The following is a 23,774-nucleotide window of genomic DNA, read 5'->3' as shown; positions in this document are numbered from 1 at the left end:
AGTTAGCATTAAATTAAAAAAATATTACATATTTGTACTTTTTTTTAGAATTTTTTGGTCATTTTTGTACAAAGTTTAACTCTTCAGGAACGACTTGTCCGATAGGTCTTAATTTTGATTTTAGATTGTTTAGGATGATCTGAATAAAATATATCTAAATAGTCAAGGAATTTAAATATGTAAATATTTAGCCTACTTTTGTCATTTTGGTCAAAAATTATAATATTTTTCAGAACTGTTGGTGCAATAGCTGTAAATAGTATTGATAGGTTTCTGAGAGCGATTTAATTTTGAACCATGCAAATTATTATGACATTTACACCTGCAACATTTAGGGCAGATTTCTCTATCTTTTGTCAGAAATCAAATTTTTCGTAAAATGCGCAGTCCAACTTGAACAGCTTTCAAATTAGTTTACAGGTCCCCGACCAGGCATGTCTGTCTCGTGTTTTGTGCAAATGATGATGAAATTTGCACGACATTTTAAAAGTCAATATATACCTGGCTACGTTATGTACGTATTGTATTTTTTATGCCACGAACTGCTCGTGCAAGGGGTTTAAGTGAGTTGTGCGAGACATAAAGAGACTTTGTCTACCCATCCCGGTGTAATAATGGAATGCTCCTTTATCGGCGATTACATAACAGGGGGAGGCAGTCAACGATGAAGCGACGCCCGCAGTAATCCAGATCATCCGATTTTACTCCGTATGCAACTCGCCGTTCAGTTGAGTCAAACTTTTCCGTCTGTACAGTGCAGCGTGGCTTTGCTAGGCGCAGCACGCTGCTGATGTCAAAGACGAGAAGAGGGCGTAAAGGAAGACGGCGACCTCGCTCACACGTCGGGTGATTCCTCGGCAGGATATCTGGAGCATTTCGAGGTAGGAACTGTGCACATCAAAACATGTGCATTATTTGTCGTCAAAGGTCACGTCTGTTGTTTATAAAGTCGTGTGATCCAACATTGACCAACGGTCAATGGTGACCGGCGGCTTTTGATCCTGCATGCTACACCGGCAGCATCAGTTATGGAATCCTCCAAGATTAGACCAAACAGAAATGCCCGAATACTTACTCCTCCACCACAGTCCCTCTAAACACTGACAGACCGAATTTGTCTACATGCTCTACATAGTGCATGTGTAAGAATTGTACTATAAAATGTGACCCTCCCCTATAATCGTATCTAAAGTGTGACCCTCCTCCGTCCAACATTTTAAAACTTGACCCTCCCACGAACCACTTCAGTATATTGTCCCATGCAATTTCTGAAACAGTATCGGCTAATTTACATAACGATTGATGTAATTGTTATGTAACATAAGGACTAGACAGAAATTACAGGGGAGGGTATATGCTTGAAAATATATGCAAATGTGCTTTACTTTAAGCTTAAGGGACTGGTCAGTTTCTTCGGCCTGGGGGCGGTGGATTCATGGGGGGATCACCCTGTTTTTGACTTTGGTGATAGGGGGGTCACCATGTTTTTGAAATGCCAAATAAGGGGGGGGGGAGGGTCAGTGTGTTTTTTAATTTCGGCATGGCTCATACTTGCGAAAACTGCATTGTGCCAGCCACAAATTTCATCATTCAGTTGCATTTTTCGGAGCGCTCTTCGGGCGCATAACTTTAATAATAATAAGACATTTTTCAGAGCCCCTCCCTAGTGCAAAACTTTAATATATCAGACATGTATATATATCTGACATACTTGTATGTTTAACATTTTTCGGCGCGCCCTTCGGGCGCATTTCTTTAAAATATCGAACAATATTTTTCAGCATGCCGTTCAGCTCAGCTGCATGACTTTCATATATCAGCTATGTATATATATTATAGATATCTGTATGTTTAATATTTTTCGGCGCGCCCTTCGGGCGCAGTAAATTAATATATCACAGATATTATGTCAGATATTTCTTGATGTCTGTGAATTGAAAGTCAGACTCTGTTTTGCAAAGTGTACTGATCATTATGAAATCTGCAGTTCATATGAAAAGCATGACAAGTTCCTGATACTTTTGTGTTTCCTCTATGAGAATTCAGTGTTAGAAAGCAACATGCACTAATATTTCAAAATCACATTTTTCTAACAACAGTTCTGGATATCTGCTTTATGCATAAAAAGAGTGGAGTACATTCACAGCCCATTCAAAATACTGTATTCAAACTTTAGAATTGACACTTTTAAGTTCCTATCGTACAACTGACATGACAACAATTTCATTAAAATACAGAATGACTAAATGTTTAAATTATATATATATAAAATATATATATATATATATATATATACACTGAAAAATATATATATATATATATATATATATATATATATATTATATAATATATATATATATATATATATATATATATCTGAATTATCCACCTTTCGTTTTACCTTTGTCGCGCGGGGGGTCACCCTCTTTTCGAAAGCTGGCCCTAGGGGGATCAGCCTGTTTTCGAAAGTTGGAATGGGGGGGGGGGGGTCAGCCACTTTTTGACGTCGGCAAAAAATATTCCACCCCCAGGCCGATGAAACGGACCAGTCCCTAAGTGGGAAGTAAAAGGTGCATGTGTGTACAAGAAGTTCGATGTTTGGATTTCATCGAAAATGTCGATTCACTAGACATAGTAGTCTATGAGAAATTTATAGATAATTATTTTCCAATATAAAACTAGCAATATCTGTGCATTTATAGACGTTTGCTAATTGATATAAATGTGCTTGATTAGAGTAGGATGGTTACGAGTGCATATGTGTACAAGAAATTGGATTTTGTAATTTCACCAAAAATGTTGATCCACATTACATGGTAGTCTAAGAGAAAACTATGAACATTTTTTTCCAATATAAAATAGCAATATCTGGGCATTTATAGACGTTTGATATACACTTTGCCACTTGTAATATCACGGACACTTTTAACCATATGATTTTGTCTCTTGCCTTTCATCAGTTTTAATGTAGGATACCACTGCATCGTCTTTGCTTGTAAGCGTGTGGATCATGTGTACGAATTTAAAAGAATCAATGTATTTCGACGGTGATTACCTATTTGGGAAACATCACATGGACAATCCAAGGTTTAGCAGTAAAATCAGCTTCTGTTAAAAGTGACCCTCCCCCAAAGATAGGTTTATAAATAGTGACCCGCCCCAAATACCCCGGGCCATCCCCTGTGGTTTGAACGATATGTGTACATTGGTACTTGTCCTTTTGACTAATCTATTGTCTTGTCCCGTGATAGCTCTACATGGCTAGCGTTTATATAAGATATACCTACTCTATAAACATGATAAAGGGAAGTGGCAGGGGCCTTTTTTGTTTCAGAAAAAATTTAAGGAACGCATTTATGTTTGAGGTCAGGTACACATTTGAGGTCTTAACACCCAGTTTTTATTTCCTCAACTATGCCATCTTCAAGGTCGTACAAACTCAGAACAGAAATGTTGCGGACAGCACTACACGCTCGCTCACCGATCCACCAGATTCTGGGAGAAGCCGCTGTTCGTCGGATACCGCCAGCTTTGTCTGCCGCCACCAGGTGGCAGTGCGCCGACGCAGAAGCCCGAAACAGGGATATGCCGAGATTGGTAGAAATAAGACATGGGCCGAAGGTGAGTGCGATAGTTGCGAGTTCTGGTCCCGTCGTCATTTCTGTCGTCATTGTTTTTGTCATGCTCTTGTCATTTTGTTAGGATTATTGTTGCTGTTTTATACCGATGGTGTTGAAGTAACATGAACAAGATATCATACTACTAGGTGGCTGTGAAACAAGAAGACAAAAAAGCAAGCGGGAAGCTTCAACGTGTACATCACTTATGGTTGTGACCAACCATAAACTATGGTTGTGTAGAACCGTGGTTGTTTATGTTGCACAACCCTGCCACTCTCTGCTATACCTGACACTGCTCTTTACACACGTTCATGTTTCAGTCACGAGTTCACAGAGCTGTACTGTCAGGCCACATCCAGTTCAGTTCATACAATGCTCGAATCTTTCCAAGTTTTCAGACCCTGTAACAGAGTTTGCTTCTCAGGGTCTGTTGCATGCAGGTTCTAATATACGCCTGTTGGTTTTCTGATTGTGTTAATCTATTACCTTACTCTTCTAAGGTCGTACCAACATTCTCCGGGGAGGAGATGGAAACTCGCCTCGGAAGACTACGCAAACACATGGAAGACAATGACCTTGTGGCAAGTCTGCTCACGTCACATCACAACATCAATTACTTCAGTGATTTCTTGTACTATACGTTCGGTCGGCCGTTCGGTCTGATTGTAACTATGGACAAGGCCGTCCTGGTGTCCTCGAATGTCGACGGCAACCTGGCATGGCGACGCGCTGGCCAAGCCGACAACGTCATCTACACCGATTGGCACAAGGACAATTATTACCACGCCGTCGGCAGCGTGTTGAAAGACCACGTTGGCAAAGTCGGCGTGGAGTTCGATCACGTGGATTTTGAAAAGTTTAAAACGTTGGAAAAGGCGTTACCATCCCGACCACTTGTCGATGTCGGCGACCCAACCATGCGAATGAGAATGGTCAAGTCGCCTGAAGAGATTGCTCTGGCCAAAGAGGGCGCTCGCATAGCAGATTTAGGGGGCCAGGCGTGCGTGGATGCTCTTGGCGAAGGTGTCGGTGAACATGAAGTTGCTTTGGCGGGAACCGAGGCAATGGTTCGCGAAATCGCTGAAACTTTTCCACATGCAGAATTAAGAGATAGTGAGTATCTTTCCTCCAATGTACCGATCATCCATTCAAAAGTCTCTACCGAACTAGAAATTTGAAAACGAATGTGTTGTAGAATTTCTCTCGGCGACACAACCGCGTTCAAGAGTTTTTGAAAATGCAATGTATGGAAGACCGGTCACGACATGCGACATGCGAGTTTTTTTAAACTGCGACCTGGGAGTTCTTAAACTGCGACATGCGAGTTCTTAAACTGCGACGTGCGAGTTGCAAAACTAATATGGCGTTTGCATACATGTCATTTCGTTCTCCTCCTAACGATGGATTACAGAGGTAGAGGCGAGCTTATTTCTACATACTTCTACAATGGATACATCCTGGGAGAAATAGCGGCCACGTTAGGACTCCGACATGTATGGAAGACCGGTCAAGACCTGCGACATACGACCTGCGTCTTTATATGTGATCTGCGACCTAACCCTAACCCTAACCCTACCCTACCCTAACCCTAACCCCTAACGCTAACTAACCCTAAGTGATGCCGTTACAATTTTTCTGTCCCTTGGCCTAACCTCCAGGGTTGAGAGCGAAGTAAGGCTTTTTACGAGAGAAAACCTAACCCCTAACCCTAACCCAAACCCTAACCCCTAACCCTAGCCCTAACCGCAGATCGCAGTTTTAAAAACTCGCATGTCGCATGTCGTGACCGGTCTTCCATAGCAATGGAACATCATGAAACAAAATTTTATGTCATCACAATCATTGCCATTGTATCATAAGTTGAACAGACTCGCTTGTAGCACAGACGAGGAGAAAAATTACCTTGTCTGTTTGTCTAGCCTCACGATACCGGCTGCTTCTGTCCGGCCAGTGGCAAATAAGTAATATTCGACTTTCCCCCTTATACCGGCTGCAGTGCTTCTGCCCGGCCAGTGGCAAAGAAGTAATATTCGACTTTCCCCCTTCGCATAATTACATTCATGACAAATCCTTGCTGCGGATCCGTAGCCCTACCACTCCCTTTGCTGGTTGTGCAAAGGGAGTGGTAGGGCTACGGATCCGCAGCAAGACAAATCCTAGCAAATAGCAACTAGGCTTGCAATCCTATATACATATACTACAACGGCTGGTCATATCACTGCTCTTTCTCATTCAGCCTGGGTGTGGTGCCAGTCCGGACCGAACACTGGTGGCGCTCACAACGCAGTGACGAGCAGACGGATTCAGAAAGGTGACGTCATCAATCTAAACTGCTTTCCAATGATAGCTGGGTGAGTAACAGAAGTGCATAAACTAGTTACAAACAAGTTCTCGTCTTGGGCAAGCGAGGGGCTCTTGTGTATGCAAGGTTATGCCAAAGATATTGATTTGGAACTAATTGAGGAGTCTGCGCATTAGGGCTGAAGGGAATGGACATTTCCTCCCACTTTCTGAGTATAAATATCTTGTATCACGTAGTTCCCTATTTTAATTGTTTCACGCAAGTTATCATAAATAAACGAGAAATGTCTCAAATCACAGACAATCAAGTGTACGAGAGAGAGAGAGAGAGAGAGAGAGAGAGAGAGAGAGAGAGAGAGAGAGAGAGAGAGAGAGAGAGAGAGAGAGAGAGAGAGAGAGAGATTTGAACCATAGACACTCGGGTTTTTTGACGTTCAACTCAAAGTCGCTGAACTAAGATTTTGGACCAGTAAGTCTTTTGTGTGCAAGAAGGACGCATGCAATTTAATTCGCGCACCGAGATTCTGTCATATATTGGTTTTAGGAGTTGATAGAACACGGATATATGTGTGTGCTTTCTCAAAGTCTATACGTCTATACACTTTTCCTTAGTCTCCGGCCGCAAGTTGTCACAGTGTAACAACTTCTTTAATTATCACACCCGTCACAGTTTCAAAAAGGTCAACCAATCGCCCCATTTAGGAATACACACGGATATCAGTCCATGGTTGAATAAAAAAAATAGTATTCCGTGGCAGACTACACGAAGAAAACAAGACTGCAGTCTTTGAGAATGACTCCCTATCTCCGTGATATTTTACCTAGGTATTACGCCGCACTTGAGAGGACCCTGTTCTACGACCACATCCCCTCCGACCGCCACTTGGAATTGTGGGAGATCAACTGCGAAGTTCACTGCAAGGGGATCGAGCTGATCAAGCCCGGCAGCAGGTGTTGCGACATCGCCGCCGAACTGAATGAGATCTACAAGAAACACGATTTATTGCAGTACAGGATGTTTGGTTATGGACATTCGATGGGTGTAATTTGTCACTATTACGGCAGAGAGGCCGGTAAGATGAAGAATGAAAGTGTATAGAAGTGGGGGGGGGGGATGGCAGGGAGGGCCAAAAGTAGTCCCAAGGCTTAAAGCCTACGCATGAGGAAATTAAGAAAGGGTCCCGCATAAAATAAACACACCCCTAAAAATACCAGAAGACATGGCGTACTCAATATTGTCTCGAACCTGTGATTGGCCACCTATATTTTCCACACTGCTCGTGACAACTATGAAATCCCACACCATATTGTTCTATTCCAGGCTTGGAATTACGAGAAGATGTCGACACGGTCCTAGAACCAGGAATGGTGCTTTCCATGGAACCCATGATCATGCTTCCAGAGGGTATGCCAGGAGCAGGTGGATATAGGGAGCACGATATCCTGGTCGTGACGGAGGATGGAGCAGAAAACATCACAAATTTTCCTTTTGGACCAGAGCATATGGTCGTAAAGAAATAATGAAATTTATGTATGCAGACATTCTCCCTCTTGTATATTTCAATTCACGATGTGAAGTCTTCGACGGGACGATAGCTATGATTATTTTCAATAATATTTTAATTATTTTTGTTGTGGAAAATGGGCAGACTTTGAATGCGGAGACATATGTGAGAGAAAAAAAATTGAATGCGACGCAGACTTTGAATGCGGAGACATATGTGAGAGAAAAACAATTGAATGCGACGCAGACTTTAAATGCGGAGAACAGGTAGTTTTGGGCCACCGTAGTATATGTTGAAATTCACATTACTGCCTTGCCAGCACGACGCATCGAGTAAAATATCCCTGTTTTTTGTTCGCAAATGAATTTTAGTGACCTAAAAAAATTTAAATGACCTATGAACAAATGACCAAATAAACAAAGATGAAATATGTAATTTCATATTGGGCCAAAAATTCAAAGCTTTTTCAGGGTAAGAAAACTTATGGTTTGACTGAAGCTATATCACGTTATTCGTTGTGTGGATTTCTTTTCCTGGGATGCCCACATGCAAACCACACATGCCTCTTAAAGCGCCCTCATAAGTCCGATGATTTTCATTCAACGCTACACGGGACAGGGGAGAGGACGCTCGCGAGAAAGTGAGTGGGCGGAAAGTTTGAGAAAGAATTGGCGCCATGTGACTGCAAGTACAACCTGTGACAATCACTCGTGTTCAAAATTATAACGTTGAGCTATCTGACGTGGCAAACCGGGGTCAGTTTTATTCGATGCCGGAATTTGAGCGCAATCACACAGCCGATCGTGTGTTGTGGTTTGGACTCATGGGCTCAAATCCTGCCTGCGTGTAGGTCATTCAACATATTCTTACCAACACGGTATCAAAGAGTTCTCGTTCTCAGTATTTACGTCACTGATCACAACTGTACTGGGAGCAAGAGTAGCTATCGATCACACGCCGATCAACAAGTACTAGTCACCGATAACACGAAGCAATGATGGCCTAAAAGTGGGGCTAGAACTTTGACCTGCCTTTCAGTCAGAAAAAAAGATAAAACAAGGTCATTTGCATGTCCGTATTTTTGGAAGAACTGCACAAATCGTTGAACTATCATCGAACAAGAGGTGTCGTTAAAAGTTGTCAAAAATTAAACATGTCAAACCTGCACAAATAAATATATCAACCATTAAAATGAATAATTGAACAATTAAAAGCACAAAGAACAGTTTTACATATCAACCCCAAACGTTTCTTTCCGACCATAGCGACAGCAGATCCCCGTCGCATCGATGGATATGGTATTTTCTCATACTGTATACACACAAAGATATATATCGTCTGTTGCCCGTGAATCCGGGACTTGATAAAACAAATTATAGCTTGCAGTATAGTGTTGCCGCAAATACAGCCATCTGATTGGTAGAAGCATGAAAATAACAGTGAAGTATTCAGAATTTCGCGATATAGCACGATTAGGCCAAAAAAAAGAGAGAAATGTTACTGGTCAGCGCGCGCGTCACTTGAACAACAGCGCGTCACCCTTTTTTTTCTGTTTGTGGCCGGCGGCGGCGGCTGACACCAAACCAAAATGGCTGAAGAGAAAGACAAAATTCTTTTGGGGGGGGGGGCTAGATTACTGACTGCATGTCATGTGACTATATTGATAAAACTATAAAACTGACCCTCCTCCCTCCCTTGAGGGAAAAAAATACAATTCGCGTCGCCGCACCATTTTTAAAGAAAGACCTGACCAGAAACGTTTGGGGTTTTTTTGGCCTTAGAACACGCGCGAGCTGTCAGCAAGAGAATACTTCCTGTGTTCACGTTTCCCGCCAGAATTTCAATATTCTGCTATGATGATATAATGGCAGTAAAACCACCTCAGTAACGGGTATACCACTCGATTTTGACCAGTTCACTCCATGAAGTCGTGAACGGGTCAAAACCTCGTATATCGTCACTGGGTGTGGTTTACTGCTGAAATGTTTTATTCGGAGTAGATAAAATTTGTATCGACTATTTCTCAAGAAGTAGCCCTACTGGGTTTTTACGCGGTTGCAAATTTAACTGTCAAGAGATCATAAGCGCAGGTGTTACAACGGTCAATGTTTGAAAATAAATACAGTACACTCATTTCTTTCACACATTTGGGCGCTTTAAATAAAATTCTTTGTGTGCCGTCCGCGCGTGCTGGAAGATTTTCAGAGAAAATTAAACACAATGTTAACACTATTACAAATAAAGGTATCATTTTTCCAAAAGAAACCAAGCAAAATTGAGCTATATGTTAATACACGTGTTTTCGTCTGTGTTTGTTTCCCCCCCCCCCCTGGCTGGTAGGTTTTTTAAAAATCGAAGGACGGCAAACGAAGAATTTTCTTTGAATGACCTTATCATGTAGAGCATGACCTTATCATGTAGATCATATTATAGCGAGGGTAATGTAATGTTTTCAAAGTATGTGATATGAAACTTTTGAAGGGTACGACACTTTTCTTATCAATTGAAGTCCTGTACGCTGTAATTTAAAGTTAATTTTTGTAAAAAAAAATAATCGCATATTGCAGTAACAGCACGAGCTCACAGACTCGGCAAGGGCGGAGATACTATTCGGTCTAGGATTGGAACAATACGCTGTGGCTGAAACGAAAAACGTGTTAGGTTTATTAAAATACCATCCCTCTCATTCGGTATGTTACAGAAAAGTTTGTAAAGCTACAAGTTGAGAGAGAGAGAGAGAGAGAGAGAGAGAGAGAGAGAGAGAGAGAGAGAGAGAGAGAGAGAGAGAGGAGAGAGAGAGAGAGAGAGAGAGAGAGAGAGAGAGAGTGGTTCAATGGGAGAGACCGTACCGAGACAGAAAACAGACAGTTACAGAGGCATGAACAGTGCAACGGAGAGACTGACAAAAAGAAACACTGACAGAGATAGAGTCTGGCAGAAAGATAGAGAGACAGAGAACGACACTGGGACAAATGAGGACGGACAGAGAGACAGACTGAGACAAAGAAAGAGAAACAGGGAAATGGACTGAGATACAGAGAGGTAGAGAAGAGACAAAGAAGTGAAGAAACAGCTATCAATCTTGAATCATGCAGATAGGCACAAGAGACAGAACAGTATATCGATAATAGAAATACAATGAGATCGAGTCAGGTGATGCAGAGATACAATTCTTCATCACAACTGAGCGAAATGTAGATGAGAACGAATAGATAGTACTTTCCTATCTATTTATCCGTAATGACAGAGCCATTCCGCCTATTTCAACCCTATCTCTGATCCAGGTGAGCGCTAAATGAAAAAGTAAACAAAGCGCGGAAATGTTTAAAAACATCAAGCTAGTGATAATTATCGCGTACTTAGGCGCGGCCAGTAATTCAGAATGTAGGTCACACGAGATACATATCAAGGTCAAAGCCCTTTTTTCTCCGCAAGTGTGTCTGCATTTTATGCAGCTTAGGTGCAGTCGTCGTGTGATCGAGTAGTGATATCACTTTGGGGATAATTTATTTGACATTTATGTGTTATTTATCTCACTGCTCCTTACATGCCTCACATTATCACGGGAAACGCCCTGAAGTGTGAGATTGGAGCAAATCAGTATATTTTTCAATGGCAGAAGCTTTAAAGTCTATACTTACAGGCAGGGAGCTCCTTGTCTGTGCTTTACACAGTTACTTTGTCAGGTCAGAAATTTAGAAATTGAGGCGAGAAGACAACAGCAAGAAGAGTATGGGAAGATTCTTCAAGATGCTGGTTTTAGTTGCTCTTCGTGTTTTGATGTCAGCCAGTCTCTGAATAAACAGTACAGAGACAAGTCTACGATGAGACAGGGGCCGCTTTTGCCCCAAATTGAGGATTTTAGCTGTTACCTAACTCAGCCGACCATTCGTGTGCGACTCGATCGATCCCGCGTGACTCGATCAATTAGACAAGGTCGAGAATCACTCGTACCTTGTTGGCAAATGACAAATAGAGCTCTTAAATAGTGGAACATATGCATACATAGATACATACATTGATACATAGAGATAGATACACATATACATATGATACATATAGATACATAGATACACATACGTACATTCATACAATACATTCACATACGTACATACATACATACATACATACATACATACATACATACATACATACATACATACATACATACATACAATACATACATACATACATACATACATACATACATACATACATACATACATACATACATACATACATACATACATACATACATACATACATACATACATACATACATACATACATACATACATACATACAATTACATACATACATACATACATACATACATACATACATACATACATACATACATACATACATACATACATACATACATACATACACACACACACACACACACACATACACACACACATACATACATACATACATACATACATACATACATACATACATACATACATACATACATTACTGCTCCTGATAAATACGAGTCGTGTACAATGCATATACAATGACACTGGGACAGGACACATATGATGTTCGTAATGGCAATTGAGAGGGCGATAGGGATGAATTATCAATAGTCGAGGAGACATTGTCACCATGGGGACGGTGGGGAAAGACGTCAGCATCATTTGTTTGATAATTCCATCGATAATGCTTATCAACCGTGCGAGGGCACCGTACATGTATTGCGTCATTGATTTCCGTTATCTCTTAAAACGGTGCATGATGCAATATTCGGCAATTTTCTGTGTATACTATCAATATTTTGATCATCTGTGCAAAATTTACGGAGAATTAATTCATAGTATATCAATAGTGCACGTCGCTGGTTTTACATTTTGTTTGCATATCAATTTCAATGTAAAGTTGTTTTCGATTAGATTTGAAACATGCGCGAACTCTGCTATGATACGGGGCAGTGGATAACGGCCACACGGGCGCGGACTTATTTTGTGTGCAGTGGTAAAGTTGTGTCCGCCGATTACTTCAAATGAGAGAGGCAGAGCTGAATTATGGGTATAGATGATGAGGTTGACAAGTTTTGGTCGAGAACTTGAAGAGCGTGGACAATTTATCCATTCCGCTGATTCCGGCAGAAATGCCTTTGAGAACGGATATTTTTTGACAATGAATTTTAGTTTTCAATCCGTTGTCGGCTTCTAGAGTTAGTCCTAATCTAATACTGGACGAATCCCATGAGTCTTTGACTGACCAGGGAAAGTAGGACTCGCCTGCGAGTCGTGCGCATTGTGGTAAGCCAAGGGCACTCGACTCTCGGGGAGTGCAGGGCTACTCGGGGTGACTGGCTTGGCGAGCTGACTCGGTCAATCCGCACGTAACGCCGAACGGGTCATCGGAGGATGCCGGGAGGCGGAGGAATGTTGGTGCACAGTGGTCATAGATTAAAGACCCACTCTTGAACAGTTATGGCTGGCTCTTTCTCTCGATTGGTGACAATGATATTTAGTCAGCGGGCACGTGAAGTGTGTTGACACTGCAGGTGATAAATCATTTTCGCAGTGTAAAGGTTCGCACGCTAGATCAATTCGATGTCGCCCTAGTATGTCCGTTTATTGCCAGCTTCCAAACCGTTCACCTCTCCCAATTACAGCAGATATTGAAAATATCAGTAACAGAAATAGCCGTGCACGCAAAATAGGTCAAATTTGCACATTTTACCAGCGGAGGGAGGGTTTCTGTTAGATTTAATCGAATCTCGGCCGGATGACGTCGAGCCACTTGTTGCTACCGCCAGCCAACATAGGGGGTCTGATCGATCACACCTGGGCAACGCGGGACCTGTCATAAACCCTACCGACCGTGTTTGAGCAACATATGTAAAGTGAACGACGCAAGGGAGAAAATTTCCCCCTCCCTAAAGTTTTCAACCCGACAAGACTTCTCTGAAGTTGATAACCGACGATGTCCCGAGGAGACTACAGATTCTATTACCACAACGACACACTACCATGTGTGGATTATTTGAGCACTTTACACAGTATGACGACGGACATGCAATACCTGAGCAAGAGGTAGGTCGTGCGATAACGGCACATATATTTTTTTTCCTCCGGTTAAAAGGAGGCCGCGTACCGGGCGTGACTCATCATTTGTCCCTAGCTAAAAAAGGGAGCACAGACCCAAAGCGGCGGGCGAGAAGCCTCGGCACTACCCCGAAAGGCAGTTGTCACCGTAATCGTTTAATAACCACGCCGCCAACACAGCCATGTGACGATTAATAGGAGTCGCTCGTGTAAACCGAGGCACGGGGTTGTCTAGCGATGCATGCCCGCATAACGAGCTCACCATGATGCCGGAGGCATGTCGACACCAAGTCGGGATTAATCAAATATCCCTCAGTCTTGTATGGATCATCGTACATCTCCTATTGTTTCGAAACAAGGTTGACGGTAGCCAAGATATACGGAGCAAAGATTTGCTAAACCAGCATTTTTGTCCATGCCTGGTACTGTTATTCTGAATATATACACGCATTTTTTTGTTGTTGAGGTATTTTGGAGGGGCATTTTGCCCCCCCCCCCATCCCTTTCTTTCCATCCTTGTTCTCAGTTCTTTGACCTGTTTATGTTTGTTTTTCTTATATCCCCTTATCATTTCCTCGTTTTTCTGTTATTTGGCATTTACATGACTCAAGAAATGCGCAAGTTCCTCATACTTTCATATCATTGGCGGAAAGTTGATTTTTCTCTTCTTTGCCCGTTTCTCACTCATCCAACATCATTTCACCCTTATACCCAAACCCCGACAGCGATCGTATTTTCGGCCCTCACCCCCCCCGACTTAGTTACTATGGTAGTCTCTGTAGCGTAGCCGCCGTACTTTACCGTTGTCCAATATGTGTACCTACCAAGTAACTCGATCTCAAATGATTTTTAGTGTTTGTACCGTCCTAAGCACCCGTTAAAACCCCCTTCCCAAAACAAACAGGCCGGTTTCATTCATCGATAAAGACCCGCTTCGTTCCGCCTTGCCCTCACGCACACTTGCCTCATCTTTTGTCAACCGAGAGTTCTAAATACCTCGGAATTCATATCTCAAAATCCCGCTGTTAGAAAGTGGTTATTCGCAGGGGGGATGCGATTTCTAGAGCGACGCGACAAGCTCTTTCACGTCAAATAAATCCGCGTGAAGTGGAATTTCGTACGAGCCGATTGACACTCCTTCTGTTCAACCACGTCATCGCTTAATCTGTGCTTTAAAGCCATCTTTCTCCGTTCCTCTCTCTCAAGCTCGCATTTTTGGACTGTCTAAAAAACCTCTTTCATACTAAAAGACATGTTTTTTGCGCCCAGCGTCTACTTATACAATGTCAAAGTCCCCATTTAAACTGTTTGGAGCTTTAACAAAAGATAGCGCAAACGTACAGCTTCGAGATTCACGATGACCTGTTTCGTTTTGTCGTATTGTGTATTGAAGCGGTCAACACTAGCAGCGCGTCTCTAAAGCGACACAAACATTTTTACAGGAAACGAAAAGAAACGTCAACTCGACTATAGAGGGATAAGTTACCATAGAAACGATTTCGGTTGGCTCAAATTGATTTGTTCAAAAGCATGGTGTCATCTTCCACGAGGTTAGAAAATCGACAGTGAAGTGAAATCCCACAAGCGTCAGTAACCCCCTCCCGGCCCATAATGGACGAAAACTTTGTACGACATAATGCACGATTCAAGGCATAGCCGAGTATAGTGCAAAGTTTGCTTTCGTCCATTATAGGCCAGAGGGCGGTACATCCTAGCTATTTTTTATAGATTTGACTTCGTAGATGTAGAAAACATCTTTGGCCTCACTGTTGGATAATCGGATACATTATCAGTAATAATTTGAGGGTATGACGTCACAAATTTCACTAGTATTGACAAGGCTGTGATATGATTTCCGATATTTTTCTTCAGTATATTGACTATATATATCCCAGTTCTCGATAGTTTCACCACGAAACTTTGTTGTCGAAGTACACGGTATTCAGCTTGTCAAGACAAGCAGTGTGTATCAACTCCCCGCCATTTCGTGCGAACAAAACTCATTTGTAAATGATAACATTCTACATTGTGAGCGATGCTTTGCGCTGGCAAGCGTTGCTGATACTAAGTTTTTTTACCCCCCTCCCTCTCTCTCTCTCTCTCTCTCTCTCTCTCTCTCTCTCTATAATTATATGGTCAGAAGTAGTCATATAGATATATAAGAGAAAATATATTTGCATAAGTTTTGAAAATTGTTATCATTCCTGTGTAGCAAGTGTCATGATGTTATTTGATATGATAAGACGGGGTGGTTCAAACAATGAGGGCCTCATAAAACAAATGACCAGGAGATACCGTATCGCTTGTCGATATATACCTCGCTACTGTTTCGAGTACTGTTTAAAAGTCGCCTTAGTAGTACGATTCGTCTATCCACAGTCCCTCCATACACAGTGGAGGGACTATGGTCTATCAAAGCTGCGGGCGACGCCTGTCGTGCACTTCGATGGCAAAGCGAGGGTTGATAATTACTTCGTTTCAAAAACCACCGGGAATAAAAGTGAAGAGAAATGTTTTGCGAAGGGAAGGCTGTCGTGTGAGGCGATGCCAGTCTGAGTAGGCATCACGGGCTTGGCGTCCATTGTTGTGGCAACTGTTCGCGTTTGTTGTGGCACTTGAAGTGCGACACACCGCTGGATACCTTATCTTGCTCTATAAAAAACGTCGCGTTTGTTTTTCTCTGGTCGAGTTTGCAAGTAGGTGAACATAACAGGAGACGACGCCTAAACGACAAAAAAGATATAAAAGTGCTCGATTTAAGTATCAACTTGTTGGGGTTTCATCAAACAAAATGTTCTTCGTAGGGCCATAAACGGTGCATTCCATGTTTTTTCATGGGATACTCTTGAAACACTCGCTTTGTAGTTCCCCTCTTCACTCAGTCAAACTGCACACGAGAAGTGGGGCTTAAACCTTTGAATCGTGCGCTAGCGCCGCAAAGCAAACACTGCGGGCGTTTATCTACATCTCGAGTCACACGAATAGCACAAATGACAGAACTGATACGGGTCGAGTAGCAGCATAAGCATTTTTTCGTATGACGAATCGTTTGAACGAATACAGAAAACATCAAAATCAGAGCTGCAGTGTGTTAACCTCTCTGTGTGATATTTTCCTGGTGAAAGTCGCCCCGTCAGGTTACCCTGCGACATCTGTTAGACTTTCATAAAGTTCACGTTTTCACAGCAGTTCCTGTTTTCAGTTTTGTAATAACTCTTTCTCATTAAACACCATACGCACAAATCGTTTTTTAAATGGGGAAATACATATAATGGAAAACATCGCAAGTTTAAGCCGGAATTAGACACTAATGGTTCAATTGAACGAGAAAAATATACGGAGAGAATATACCTTCAAAAGACGTACTTTTTCACTTTTGTACGAGATTTTACGAGATTGTCCGAACTTCTCATGTATGGAGGGTGTTGTCTTAGGACAGTGGGTAAACGGCGTATTAAAGGTTCAGTGTTTAGGATTGCATAAAGTTTACTAATTTCCGTTATTACCTGCACAGTAAACACTGACATACAAGTATTGACTAGTTTCGAACGGCCGGCAAACCGATCGATATTGGAATTATCGAAAGTCTCGCGAGATCTCGCCGGCATCGCGAATTTCTACAGTCCTGCCTGACAAAATCTTTGCTGGTACAAATCTATTGGCACAAGCAGCTCTTTGAAAAAACGAATTATGAAAATAATTTCTGCTATTTCTACTATTCAAATATGAACAAGCAGCGAGACGTTACAATATCTGAAAATCTCGATACGGAGAAATGTCAGTAAATAATGTAGATTCAGCGGAAGATCCCTCTACGCACAAGGATGGAAACAACATTTTTGAATCACGAAGACACAGAAAGATCGACATTTATGTATTGACCATGTTGCGTCCAGTAAATTAAATTCACAATATCAGCAATAAATATCCAAATGAAGAAAAAATTCTACTGATACAAAGCAGTCACAGTAATATGGTAACATGAAATATTTACAATGCGTCTCATTTGTTTGATCCATTGCCTCAGTCTTGCATTTTTTTATACGAGTGTGATGTGAACATTTCAAAAAGCACTTAATCTATTTTCAGGAACTCAAATCACGTAATATCTTTTGTCTGGAAGTGGACGTTCTATTTTGAGAATTTAGAAACAAGATAAAGTAGCTCTTTTATGAATAAAATACATCAGAATTTTGCCAAAGTGAACTTCTTCTTCATCACTCAAAAACTAATTCAAATATGTTTGCTTATGGTGTGGCCTGTCTCAAGTAGACATATATCATTGTACTATTTACTGCCCAATAAATGTCCTGTGCTTTTGAAAATGGTAAATTCTGTTTACTTCACTTCTCAGAAAATGAACCGTGTTTAACTGGATGGTATACGCTGGCCTACTTTGCTTACAGCTTGTCTAAGGACGCCCCTCATGATTGGTAAATACAAGCATGTCCCACGGGATAGTATTAAATTGTAGCTCAGAATAAGCTCAGCGTTCTGTACTTTTACGCCTCGAAAGTGTAAGCCTTAAACGTTTGCTCTGACTTTCCTAAATGAAACATTCGACCATCCTCTTACAAAATCACGAATAAAAAATCAGGGGTCGCCTTCCAAAGTTTGGTATAGAGAAAGAAATTATATGAAATTTACCGACATTTTGAAAATTCAAAATGGCCACCATCCCTGTGTTGTCTCTAAAAGGCAAAATAAAATGTCCGGTTTTCGAAAAACTAAGACTGCGCATTTTTTTCTTACTCCATCAGCTTCAAAATGAGCCCCGACCAGTGGTATATCAGAAAAGAATTGTAAAAATTTGAGAGTCCGAATATCTATCACCGAGACGTGTTCTACCTTAACTTTCTAGTAAATCTTATCGAAGAAGGTCGAAGGGACTCGAGGAAAAGTCAATGCGCTGTCGTTTATACAGCATTAACATTTATCGGTAACCGGTTGGGAATTTTAAGCCACAGGACGTATGAGATTCAGTTTCTCGGAAAAGTTTAGTTGGATTGTGGCACAGCGAGTGTACGTTTCGAAAGTAAGACACTCAACTCTTGCTGTATAGTAGTTTTGCTATGAAATTCTCAACTATATCATTAAAAGTATACTGTCCCCGTGTTCCAATTTTGCTACAGTTACCATGGAAAGAGAAAATCTAACAAATCACAGATTTTAAGCGGGTGGCCGCTTTTTAAAAAAGCGCCCTCACGTGCGCATTTTGAATACAAAGAACGCCTCTTGGACCATATATGGGCATATTTAGATTACAGGTGACTGTATACCTTTTTTCGATGAAAGTTGATCTGACATGCAACAATACAATTGCCGTAATCCTTTAGAATTTCAACACTTAGAGCTAAAAATTTTTATGCGAAATAGAAAGAGGTTTGGACTGGACATAGTTTGTTATATATCTTTACATAGGACAAATTGCAGATCCTATAGGGTACTAATGCACGGGAAACGCCGCTTTCCATGCGAGATACTTCGAAGTGAGACCCCTTGGAGATCAATAATTTACAAACAAGATATATGGGTATACTAAAAGTAGGAGTACTCTGTTTGATCTAAAAGATGGAGGCTCCTTAAAAACCTCATCTACCGTCCAGAGTTGCAAGACAAGCCACAGTCCCTCCACAAAATTGAGAGACCGTGGATAAGCCAAGTGTCCGATTTAGAGGTTGAATGCGGCATTTCTGACAATACTTTGACAAAATTGAATGATTTCCGTCGCCTATATATATCATCTTAGGCTCCATTGGTTATAACTTTTAATGTACAGGTTTCTAGACTAGTTTGTTTTTCTGTCGAGTATTTTACTAGCCAACGCGGCCAGTATTTATACACGTCTACTATTATTGGTGGCAATTTTGTGTTAGTCCATACTAGTATTCCTTTATCGACGCTAACATTACATATGGTTTGCAGTGTTTGTTTGTAAGACCCACCCTTTGTATTTCAGCATACTTTAGGAAGAAGAACACGAATTTAAGATGAACACGAAACTATAATCTACGGTTCCTACTTTCCTGTGAGTTTAAAGGGAGGCAGTCGTCGGAGCTCTGCTCAAAGGTTGCCAGGGACCCCTACGACCGATGTAAATACAGTATAGAGTGGTACGTTGGAGATTGATGAAAGTTAAAACATGTGTGTTAACAATAAATAAACAATAAATATTTAAAATTTAAATGTTGCAGCTATGTTGAAGTGATGCACCTAAATGTCATGTATGAAATACAATCCATTGAACACATTGTAAACAAGAAACTCGCACACGCGCAGTTCCGACGACCGCTTCCCTTTTAAGGTATACAGTCACCTGTAATCTAAATATGCCCATATATGGTTCCTTGGTATTCAAAATGCCCCTGTGAGGACGCTGTTTTTAAAAAGCGGCCACCCGCTTAAAATCTGTTATTGGTTAGAGTTTCTCTTTCCATGGTAACTGTGGCAAAATTGGAACAGGTGACAGTATATCTATAAATTGTCTTCTTCCGGTGAGTGTGATAAACCGTTGAAGTCTGAAGGCAGTAATTTCAGTCGATAATGATTTGTGAGTGAGCGAAGACACATTGAACTCAATTGTAAATCAATGAACCTTACTACCGTTAAAAGTCCCGGAACACCGTAACTTGTTTCAGCTTGGCTCGATTTTGTTCTCAGGGCAAAATGAAATCTTCATTTGCAATTTGAAAAAAGAAGCGCCATTTGGTATCTTCCTAATGTTCCTGGATCGATGATTTTTCCAAATACATGTAGTTTTACGACCTTTGAGTTTTGTTTATAGTGCACATATTCCTTTCTATGAAAAATTGGAATAGTCTGCTGCGCGCGGAAACCAATAAAATATATCAATTGACCAGACAAAAGAGTCGCCTGTCTATACGTGCTACACACAGCGCCAGTGCGCGTTTCAGCAGTTGAAGGGTCGCACAGCCTGAGCAAACAATGCAGGGGAGAGCTCGTGCGTCCCGCCAGTGCCAGCACACGCTATGTCACGAGGACGTGGACTTTGTATAATGAACGTCACACGACTTAAAGGGACAAGGTCACAATATTTTGAAGTTGTTTCGGCTTTTCTTGTTTCTGGTGAGAAGCTATTAATGCTGTTCATGCTCTCTGTTTAATGAAATATGTTGAATTATCAGAGCTCTACTCACACCTTGCGTATACACATAACATGTACGTCACGATGTGCGGGTGACGTAATACCTTGTACGTACCTAAAGTTAGGTCATTTAAGGACTGAAATTATGTCATCGGAGAATTCATTGCTGTATCTACAAGCAGGGAAGTAATAGAGATCTGGCGAGTTGGCATGTTTCAGTGAGCAGTACAACACGAATAATTGTGCATAAGAAACAAAAATAACCGAAATAATTTTGTAATGATAGCGACCTTGTCCCTTTTAAGAACATCTTTTATCTACTGATAAGATAAGCCAGTTCATCAAGTCGATATCAATGTCCCAAAATTTAAAATAAAAAAAATCCGTTTGCAGTGCCAACTAGAGCACTGTCCTTGTTCATTTGTCTTGAATACGACTCAAGTTCACTGTGTTTTCACATCTGTTTCCCCATAAGGGACACATATTTGAACTCCCAAAATCGAAAATTTGATATTTCTGCATAGAGTTAACACAGGGATGGTGGCCATTTTGAATTTCAAATATCGTTAAATGTTAGGCTGTTTGTTTCTTTTATACCACAACTTTGCATAATACCCTTATTTTTTATTTCATCAGAGAATCATTGAGAAAGGTTTGAGCAAAAGTCTAAGTCTTGCGATTTCGAGGCACGCATAATAAGAAAGTTGTGAAGGTTATGGCGGCAACATCAACCTTTCTGTCGTCTGCCATTTTATTCTAAGGTAAATTTACTCTTCAAATTGCAAAATATAGGTACGAAATCACATTTTTCAATCGAGTTATAGTTAGTCAGCAATCTATTAAGTAATCACGACTCCCCTATAAGAGTGTACAGTCGCTATTCACATTTTTAGTGTTACTAGAACAAAATTTTGGTCAATCCATGTTCAAGTTTATTTAAATTTAATTTACATATGAAGACTAGCCTGGCAACGGTTGTTTCGCGTTGATTTCGAGTCACGTGACGTTCACAGGCAAGGCTGAACGTCCGTGGCCAAAGTTATTAGACTTTGAGAGTGATAAAAAAAAGTCAAGGCTGAATTTTTAGCGGGCACCAGTAATCCGAAAATCATGCTGAGGCTATTTTTTACACGTTCATAAGAAGAACTTTTTAGAAAACAGCCTTAAAGTTGGAGTCTATAATCGGAGGTCTTCTAAGTTTTGAAACAAAGAAACGTTGGGTTTGGAACTTCGCGGGCAAAAGTGCAACAAACTATCGTCTGACAATTACAACGGGCGACACAACTTCAGTAAGCATGCGCGAGAGCGGCAGAGGAAAACATTATCGGAACTTCCTTTACCTGATGTGGACGATCACGTTGCCATTGGATGAACAGCGCGCCATTCTGTTTTGACTTACTGGTGACTGAACACGAACACTTTTACACGATACCACTTGGTAGCGGAGTAAGAAAGTTTTAAGAACCGGCTGTTTTCCGTGGAGGGGCCCTCCTTTCAAATGGAGGCCTGCGGGGCGTGGTCGCGTCCTCAGAAATGGAGTTGTCGCCATGGGTCATTTTCAGGCGATGAAAAGGTATCTGCGGCGTTGCAAGAACCGCCTTACTGTACACAGGAAAGTGTTTTGCCCGAGTGCCGTTGTAGGAATACCTCCCGTCCTAATACGGGATGGAGAGATGAAACTTTCGGAACTTGTCATGCAAGAAGAACGGCCGCATCCTTGGAGGCATACCGAGAGCCCTTACCCCAGTCCTCAAGCCACGGAGGTGATATGGCAGCCATTCTCTACGGAATCTTTCTGAATGAACATTCACTCAGGTATTTAAATTTTGTAGTTTACTCACATGACTAGGTTAATATGGGAGAGACGATGCGGCGATTTTGAGTTTCTTTGAAAAAGTCACTAGCCACTTTTATTCAGTATGAATAGTTGCATGGGCGAAAAAACAATACATTTGCCCGTTCTCTTCATAGAGGAAACGCAGCCAGGCAGTTTTCGAACGAACCCCGGCTGTCCCTAAAATTGGTGCGAAGCCTTCTGAAGTACACGTGTGTGATAAGAAATGTTTACAGAAATAAGGGTCACTCTGGTAAGGATCATTCTGTGACGATGACGCTAGTGGCCGACGACACTGACACATTTTGATGCGCACCGAAGACAATAGAAAAATTGGGAAGAATCCGTCGCTGCTAACAACGCTGACGAGTCGACAGCATATTTTAATATTCAAATTCGGAAGTTGTAATCTTTGGTCTCATTGACTATAAGAGGCATCTGACTTGTCACCAAGAGGTAGCATTACAACCGCTATTGAAGTTCTAATTAAACCTTTTAAGCCCAGCAAATAGATAAAATTCGGTCGAGTTGCAGTATCTGCGATGTACAGGTCACTCGACAGACTCGTACCCTAGGGCGTGATGACGTCAAGCGAACTACATTTTAATTTTAACCAGGCCGTTGCACATGCGTCGAACCACGGAACCTCCACGTCCTTGCCGACGATTTATGGAAAGAGGGTTATCGCTTCGTCGAATGGATCGCGTCAAAGACATCGTCCGGCTCACAGGCCATCGCATGAGCTCACTCGAACGTGACAGGCCTTATCAGTTGAGTATACAATGAATCACTCAAAAGAGACCAGGCTTTTGCCGTTTTAGACACGACGGAGCATAAATCAGAGGGAAAAGGCGATCAAAGTCTCATAAATAATGAGGGCGATTTTAGCTCAGTGACACTGAGGGACACACCCGTCGCGACCGCCGGCAGAAAATGTATCAAAACCCGCATTTAGCGTCGTGATAGCCGCATATTTTTGACTGTGATTCCACCAATATGGCAAAAATATCAATTTGTATCCATATATTAATTACATTGATAAAATATTGATCATGCTATACATCAGTTGGCTACCAGCTATATTATAAGAGAACGTATAGTGGCAATGTAATACGTAGGAAGTCACAAAACTCCCGCGTCAACGACTGCTTTCTTATTATACGTCACGAGAAAGTATGACTTTGTCAGCTTCGTACATGTCGATACCACAATGGAGATTTCCATGAGATAATATATGGCAGAATGGTAGAGATTTTTCGCTTTCAGCTGAAATATATATTTGAGAGCTTCCTGGCGGGAAGGGAGATTTGCCATGGCTGTATCACATTATTTCAAATATTTATTGGC

General features: G+C 41.4%; 1 protein-coding gene and 1 pseudogene across 1 annotated transcript; both read left to right on the top strand.

Moving 5' to 3' along the window:
* Nucleotides 1-660: 660 nt before the first annotated feature.
* Nucleotides 661-9,717, top strand: LOC139142518 (creatinase-like). The gene is made up of 6 exons (XM_070712470.1): nt 661-881; nt 3,429-3,621; nt 4,121-4,733; nt 5,857-5,971; nt 6,747-6,994; nt 7,243-9,717. The coding sequence occupies exons 2-6, from the start codon at nt 3,451-3,453 to the stop codon at nt 7,440-7,442; spliced, it is 1,347 nt and encodes a 448-aa protein (XP_070568571.1). The 5' UTR covers nt 661-881; nt 3,429-3,450; the 3' UTR covers nt 7,443-9,717.
* Nucleotides 9,718-13,245: 3,528 nt separating this feature from the next.
* The window catches only part of LOC139142515 (hairy/enhancer-of-split related with YRPW motif protein 1-like), a 53,123-nt pseudogene continuing 42,594 nt past the window's right edge, over nt 13,246-23,774 (top strand).

Source organism: Ptychodera flava, chromosome 10, assembly GCF_041260155.1.
Source record: "Ptychodera flava strain L36383 chromosome 10, AS_Pfla_20210202, whole genome shotgun sequence".
Classification (NCBI taxonomy): domain Eukaryota; kingdom Metazoa; phylum Hemichordata; class Enteropneusta; family Ptychoderidae; genus Ptychodera; species Ptychodera flava.
Note: the sequence above shows the minus strand (reverse complement) of the source record. Positions and strands in the feature narration are given on the sequence as shown.

Coding starts and splice junctions, on each gene's coding strand:
- LOC139142518 (XM_070712470.1), top strand. CDS start 3,451: ATGTTGCGGACAGCACTACACGCTCGCTCACCGATCCACCAGATTCTG. Junction 3,622..4,120: donor AAATAAGACATGGGCCGAAG/GTGAGTGCGATA, acceptor TACTCTTCTAAG/GTCGTACCAACATTCTCCGG. Junction 6,995..7,242: donor CTATTACGGCAGAGAGGCCG/GTAAGATGAAGA, acceptor GTTCTATTCCAG/GCTTGGAATTACGAGAAGAT.